General features: G+C 38.5%; 1 protein-coding gene across 1 annotated transcript; it reads right to left on the reverse strand.

Moving 5' to 3' along the window:
- Positions 1–6,046: 6,046 nt before the first annotated feature.
- LOC131309372 (protein FAR1-RELATED SEQUENCE 5-like) lies at positions 6,047–7,175 on the reverse strand. The gene is made up of 3 exons (XM_058336026.1): positions 7,059–7,175; positions 6,810–6,967; positions 6,047–6,707 (listed from the first exon to the last, which is right to left on the reverse strand). The coding sequence occupies exons 1-3, from the start codon at positions 7,173–7,175 to the stop codon at positions 6,047–6,049; spliced, it is 936 nt and encodes a 311-aa protein (XP_058192009.1).
- Between the last annotated feature and the right edge of the window lie 804 nt (positions 7,176–7,979).

A 7,979-nucleotide genomic window follows, 5' to 3' on the forward strand; every position in this document is an offset into this window, starting at 1 on the left:
ATTTGACAACTTGAAAAAATTCCCTAGAATCAAGTGTTTAACGTTCGAGGGGGAAAACAAAGGGAGTGTTATCCAGTGCCCAGAAGCCCCTGGCCCACAAATCCGGCACTGCTACGTTCGGCTAAATAAGCCAAGTGACTTATTTTTTTGTTTTTATTCAATTGTTTTTCATATTTGTTAGTTTTTCTTCAATTTTTTGGGGATTATTGCATCGTCATGACGAGAAAAATCTAAAAAGTAAAAAATTATGATAGAAATCAATTTTTTTTAATAAAGACGAAAAAATTGGCTTATTGGCTTATTTTCGTCTTTATTCAAAAAAATTGATTTCGATCATAATTTTTAACTAGATTTCTTTCGTCATGACGATGCAATAATCCCCAAAAAATTGAAGAAAAACTAACAAATACGAAAAAAAATTAAATAAGGACAAAAAAATAAGCCACTTGGCTTATTTAGCCGAACGAGGCGTGCAAATGGTCAAAGGGCCCTCTAATCAATCATACCGCGAAGAGGGCCTCCCCCTGACCAATTATCAAACTAGAAATTTGTGGAGGTACCGCTACGGACCACAACTCTTGCCCCTTTCATGAACAAGTCGCTCCCTTTGCAAACACATCTCCATATAATGGTTATTGGTCGTGTTGCCGTATTCGCCTTCAAGGACTTTGGCCCAAAGCAACTCAGGTTCATAGGGTAATCGATTTGCAATTGAGTTTCTCAATAGCCACTTTACTAGCCGAAGCATGCATGTAAAGTACAATAAAGAAAAAATTGAGGCATATTGAGAATTATTGACTCCCAAGAGGAGTAATTGCCTCTGGACTAGCACAAGGCTAGATCCTAAAAATTGTCGAGGGAAATGAGCAAAGCCTATAGGAAGTCACCTAGGGAGGTAACCCAATCTCTGTGGCTGGAGATCCTATGAAGGAGATGCAATAGGTAAAAACAATTCATATTATGTGACTTGATACCAGCACTAAAGAAAAATTAGGAGACTCCATATATTGTTGTTCTCCTGCTCATTCCTAAGGCATAGTGCTAAAGAAGTGACAGGTTGAGGATGGGTTTTAACCCTTAATGAATCCAAGGCGAGGATTTTCTCGCAAGGTACATTTCGTCACTGTACCCTTGGAGGATTCACCTAAGTGGGAGTTGTCGTGAGGCCGCGACTATGAGGCTTGGGCTAGCCTATAGAAATTGTCATGAGAATCAAGATCGAGTGCATGGCCATTAATAGCACTAACCCGCGATCGAACGTCCAATACTGGTACTGTGTATGTGATATGTTGAACTCTGACTCAAAGGATCTAGTTCAAAACATAGTTTACTATGATCCTTCAGAGGTAAACTATTAACACTAAGTGAGGTTCAAGTCCGGAAGACATCTTCACCTATTTCACAGTATATAGTTGCCCAATTTTGTTTCTAGTATGTATTTTAAAAGTCAAACTATAAAATATTTATTTTTATTAAAAAGTGGGGGATTGTTGGAACATTTTTAATAAAATAAATGTTAAATATTAATTCCTCTATTATCATCATCATTATTCTTCTGTTACATAATTATGTTTATATTAACCCAAAATCGGTTACAAGATTTAAGGGAATTTATGATTGTTATTATGTATATTAATACGTATTACATCTATATATATGGGTAATCCGTACAAGTGTGATGGTTATGAAAAATAGAGGGTTTTAGAGTATTCATAAACTATTTTCTATAGAGTTGGGCAACTCGGTTCGTAACTCGTTCAAACCTCTCGGTGGTCGTGAACATCGGATGAGGAATGCTTGTGAGCTCTTGGGTTTAATCTTGGGGCTAGTACACTCCGGTGGAACCTTAACGAGTGGAGAAATATTAGCCTTAAGACAGTGACAACACGAATCTCATTCTCACAGGCAACATCTTTCCTTTCATTATTTGTATATTCTCTCGTATTTACTTGTTGAGTTTTTATGTTTATGTGTACCTATATAATTCTTGTGATAAATAAATATTTGTGAATAAAAGTTTTAACATTATTAACCGGGTTCGAATCAAAGTGGAGTCTATTGCAGCTAACCCAAATACACCAACAAGAAGAGGGAAAATGATGGACCAAGGAACACTGAAAGAAAAAGAATGAAGAGCTTTGGAACATCAATTTGACTTGTATGGACAAATGGGACAAAAAGGCTTGGGGTGATGTTGCCAGCATACAGATCGTGTTTAGTTGCAAGTCGATCAAAAGCGACTAACCAGATGAAGTGGATGACACGAGGGTTAGCGGGGACTTTCCAAAAGCCATTTCCAATCTTCACAAGGAGCGGTACTGGACAAATTTTTACCGAGTTCTTCCAAAATTTTCTTTTTCAAAAAAAATGTAATTTCAAACTCAAATATAACAAAAATCAAAAATAAAATCAAAATTAATTTTTTAATTTTTTTTGCACCGTTTAAAAGATTTCAATGAGATTTATCAAACAAGATCTATATTGGTAGGAAAATTATTTGCGTAAACACATGATTTTTAACCTTGAAGTTACCTTCATTTTCTTAAAGTTCTTTTCAAGTTAAAGGCTATCTGAACCTGGTTCACGAACGGGCTCGGCAGCGCGCCGATAGCCTTTAGGTCGCTCAGTGCCATTGATATGGGTAGTGAAGTAATAAGAGAGGTCTGTTTCTAAACAGAACAGGTTGTTTGGGAGTATTTATAGTAGGGTTTTGGCTTGCTGAAGTAGAAGGCTTTTGTACGTTGATCTGTTGGCTATGTGTTTACACCCGTTTTTGGCACCCGGTCCTGGGCAAGCATTGGAAGGCTATTTAATTATCTTTTAATTAAATTGGGCCAAAAAATAGAGAGGTATTAGATTAAAATTAATGGGCCAAGACAGTTTTAATTGGGCCCGGTTAATTTTGACCCAATCTGGACATAATTTGAGATTATGGGCTATGGGTCATATTATTAAATTGAGGCCCATTCAGTTTGTGTGATGAGAGCGAGGCCTTTTTTATTTTTAATAGGCCCATTGCTACATTGATGAAACCATTTGATAAAGTCTCGTGGAAGGAGGAACAAGAGAATAGGGATGATTGCCACGTAGCCATTTGACAAGTCAAATGGCCCATTATCCCCTCATGCCCACAAAAAGGGGTGGGGTAAGCCCATGATCTTCTCAACTACCCATAACCCCACAGAGAGGAAAAATAGGAGAGGTCCACTAGCCTTTCTCAACTGTTAGTAACCACCCACTCGCGCATGATAGCCATGGGACATGTGCCATCACGAGAAATCAAGACGGGAAGATCATTTTTGCATGCAAAACCGTGGAGCACTTGGCCTATAAATATAAGAAGACAAAAAAAAAAAAATGGTACACACACCAATCAAGCTCAACGCTTAAAACTAAAGCCTTCCCAGCGAAGCAGTTATCTCATTTCTCTCCCATTTCTATTTCTCTTGTACCTCCAACTTTATTATTACGACATATATAGTAAAGTTATTCCGTCTCTTTTGTATCCCCAATTTTATTATTATGACATAATAAAGTTATTCTACGTTGTTACTTCTTTTCCTACACGGTTAGAAAATTATTAAGTCTTCGCTCGTAGAGGCAAAACGACGAACGAACACTGCAATCCAGCTCTTAGGTTTGCAGTACTTTCATCCTCATAGTTAAGAAGTCAGAAAAGGAGCACTCAACCCTTTACATTGGACGCGATAAGTCCTAGTACGCCCGCTCAGTCCTTGAGCTACTTCGGAGCCAAAACACTATGGTAGTGCTACAGAGGAGCAATTTTCTACTAGAATCTTCTATTGGAAGGAGGAGCTGGGGGGCGCGTTCGTTGAGTCATTGAATGCGTCAGGCTGTTTTTGGAAGAGGGCTGCTTTCCCCGCCTTGACACCCCACCTCCCTGGCCCCACACCTTATTTCCCATATTACCCCCTCCCCTCCTCCCGTTCCTCCCTCCTTTTATTTACTTTTTTTTTTCTTCTTTTTTCTTCTTTATTTTCTTTTTTTTTTTCTGTCAGAATTTTTTTATTCGTTTTTTTTCTTTATTTCCTTTTGATTCCTTCCACTTTGAATCTTTCTTATTTGTTTCTTTTCTCATTTACCTCCCTTCTTTATTTTTTTTTTGGTTAACTCAAATTCTATTTTCAATTAAAATTGACTTTATACTTAATAAATTTATATTATTTTAATTAGTTAATTAGTCTTAACAATGAATAATAAAAATAACTTATAATGAACAATAATAAATTGAAATAAAATTTCATTTTTATTATAATTGAGTACATATTGTCAAAACATGAAAATACATAAAAACACAAATTTTAATCAATATCTCCTCCAAATGCTGCTCCCGGCATGCTTATACCCATTACTTCGTACTACAATAGCAAACGTGTTTCATAACTGGCAGCCCATCCTTTAGCTTCATCCGATGAATGCTCCTCCCACCATGTTGGGATGGGTGGTACAGGGTAATGAGGTTCTAAGAAAATTTGCACGAAGTGATTGTTGTTAACACGGGCAATAGCAATTTCCCGGCGGTATTCGACTAGAACTGGAGGGGACCTCAATGGCAAATGAATAAAACAACCGTAAACATCCTCATCAAATGTATGCAATACTAGATTGTACCTTGTTGCGATGACAACTCCCAAAGTCATAGCCTCCATCCAATGATTCTCTGATGCTATAGGCTCGAACCAATTCAGTAAAATTAGTAGACAATTTGCCCAATCATGTACTGGATAAATCACACTGTATAGATAATAATTTTGTCGAATTTCTTCAATAAGCTCCTCTCGTACTCGACTCCAATCATTTTCACTATACCCGATTAGTGCAGCTATCGCCTTGAATCCACAATGACCATCACCAAGCACGTCAACAGTGTGGGAAATATAACGCTGAAAAGCCTGAGGTAATCGTTGAATGTAGCAATCAGTGATGGATGGAACTATAAATTGAGTGTTGCGAACCCCCGAACCCCTCCCACGTCTTCCTCTCCCTCTCACTCGCGATGTTGCAGTCCTTGATCCTGAAGTTGATGCTTCTGAGAAAGAAGGTATGCGACGTGTACTTTGCTCATCTCTACCTGTAGGTCGACCTCTATGTTCTGTGTTGTACGATGGAGGTCGAACTGTGCTACGAGATGGATCTGCCATATCGATAATCCTGTCTATGATATGCTCTCGCATAGGTGGATCCATCCCATCTAATATCTCAACGACTTGAGATGTCCTGTCAGATCGTACTCCCTCCTCATTAAACTCGGTTGCGTGCATAGACAACCTAGTCCAATGAGCATGGATACTCCATAGCGACATTGGAGTGGAAATGGAACGATAATATGCAAGATCGTTCATGCATGGCAATCCGTATGTGATTTTGATCGTACAGTTGCAATAGCCAACAATGTGGGGGGATACTTCTAAAGCGGTTTCTAGCTAATCATCTATGAACTCCATTGCCCCTAATGAAATTCGACACCTTACCTGATCAAAAATGGAGTCACGTAATTGTTTGTGGCGTGGAATGTTCAATGATTTCTCGAACGACTTCTTAATTTTCCCGAACTGATTTTTCAACATCTTTTCTATTTTATCAAAAGATGTTTGTAGCGATGACATGGTATCCCCCAAATATGCCTTTAGCCTCGCATGTGCAGACTCTGCCCTGTAATAGAATAATGCACTGTGTTTAAATAGGAAAGTATCAAAAAATATTTTCTAGTGTAGTAGAGAAATGCACAAAATTTTAATAGTAAAGTCAAAAAGCGATTTTACCTTTAACTTGAATTGCTTCCGAGGTGCATACATGTATCTGTCCATGCTGAAACAAACCGCTCTTTGTATGACCTTAACCATGTTTGCCACAGGTAAGTTATGACATACGGGAACTGGCGAAAATCATCGCACATGGCTTGCCACTTCTGTTCGAAAGACGAAGGTGTAGATGAATTGATAAGCGAGTGCCATGACTTGATGAAGCGCTTCCATTCCAGACCAAGCACACGGCTGCAGTTCTTCATGACGCACTGATTTATGTGTCAAATACACAAGATGTGACGTGCTGTAGGGAAACATGCTTCAATGGCGTTCATAAGCGCTAAATCCCGATCTGAAACAAACACCAATGGCATCGACGCCCCCTCTTGAAGCATCCAGTTTTTTAAGTTATTCAATGCCCACGTCAATGTCTCTTCTCTCTCATTACTAAGATAACCGAACATAAGCGAGTAAGTTCGCCATGTGGATGTGATACCCACAACCTCCAATAGTGATTTCCGATACTCATTTGTCTTGTACGTCGCATCAATGATTAGTACAGACGGAAAGTTGACAGATAGCTCTAGACTCATAGGATGAACCCAAATAATATCTGTGATTTCGTTAGTATCCGGATTTGTAAGAAATTGATAGAGGTAATGTTTCTTAAGTAATTGACGTATGACATACTGAATAGGAGTTAGACCGTCCAGTTTGGCTGCTTTGTTTGCAAAAATGGTGTTATAAATGCTCTTGATTCCCGTAGTGTTTGACGGGTCTTTTTGCTTCAAAATATTAAGAATCTCACGAGGCGCAGTGCTATTGGCCATGTCGGCCACAAATTGTTTCTCTACTGGTTTTAGCCTTGACGGGTATTCGTGGCCCTCAATATGTTTTGCTATTTCTTGGTTATGGACACCACTAATAACCTCTAAACCCCACCTGATACCGCATGGATGTTGTGGTATACCTCACAGTTGAAATGGGCAATCGCATTTTCTAGTCCCAGTGTTTCTTTGCAAGGATTGCCCTTCAACCAGATACCGTGGCGGTTCGTACTTTCCTCCTCTTTCATAACAAAGAATGCACTTCGGCAATTTGCCGCCTTTTAACTTAGCAGAATTTAAAATAACCACCACAATACCATATTTTAGACCAACGCTCCGCGCCCAAGCTAACATATCTTCTCTACTTTCAAAAATCTATATAAAAAAAACGAATATGTATAAATACAACATTAACCAGTCTTAACATAAATAACGAATATGCAAAACAATAACAGTGAAAACTAACCTGGTCGGTGGTAAATTCTAGTGTGTAATCGCGACTATTGTGGGAGACACTCTCCTCACTACGAACATCATTCTCAAATGACCAACTATCTGAAATTGAAAAGTTGTAGTTATCCATTGTTCCTTCCCGAATTTTTCGCTGTGGCGTTTCTAAAAAATTTGACAGATACACAGTCTGTGAGGAAAGCCTAAGTAACCATGCTAAATTTTCACCGAAAATCATTATTCTAAATTTTGTGGATTATGTTTGACATAGAAATAACCAGGAAAGTCCCAGGTCGGATGGTCGGACGAGTCCAATTAGAATCACCATTCCTTCCTTAGTCGGTACGAAGCCAGACTTGTTGACAAACTTTCGAGGGTGTTAGCCTCGGGTTACTCCACAATTGTAAAAACGATCATAAAACATAGTGTCACATGGAGGACACCTTGGAGTGGAAACCACTTATGCGTTAGACCAGTAATTTTAGTAGAATAAGTTTTCTAGCTATCTTTAGTATTTTAACTTAATATGCATTTTTAAACACAAAAATAAAATATAACAGAAGGATACGGTAGCTTACGGAAGATGAATGTGGCTATCAACGAAGTGACTTCTTACGGTAAGCTTATGTTAGCTTCGAAAGAGAAAAGAAAATACTTTTTTTTTCTCTCGAAAATAATATTGACTAAACTACTAAATTTTTTGGATCGAGAGCTGATCGGGTGGTGATTTGGTGGCGGCTTTGGGTTGAGTTTCTTGAAGAATTCAAGAAGAAACTCATTAATACCAAGAACAAAGTAGATCAAGAGCAAATACAAAGTTTCTAGAGAGAAAAGTTGGAAAGATTCAAGGTGTGAATTGAATGGTTTCACAAAGGGTTCTATTTATAGGAAAATGAGGACCTCTCTCCTCACCAAATATGGGCGGCCCCCCCCCCCC

Source organism: Rhododendron vialii, chromosome 12a, assembly GCF_030253575.1.
Source record: "Rhododendron vialii isolate Sample 1 chromosome 12a, ASM3025357v1".
Classification (NCBI taxonomy): domain Eukaryota; kingdom Viridiplantae; phylum Streptophyta; class Magnoliopsida; order Ericales; family Ericaceae; genus Rhododendron; species Rhododendron vialii.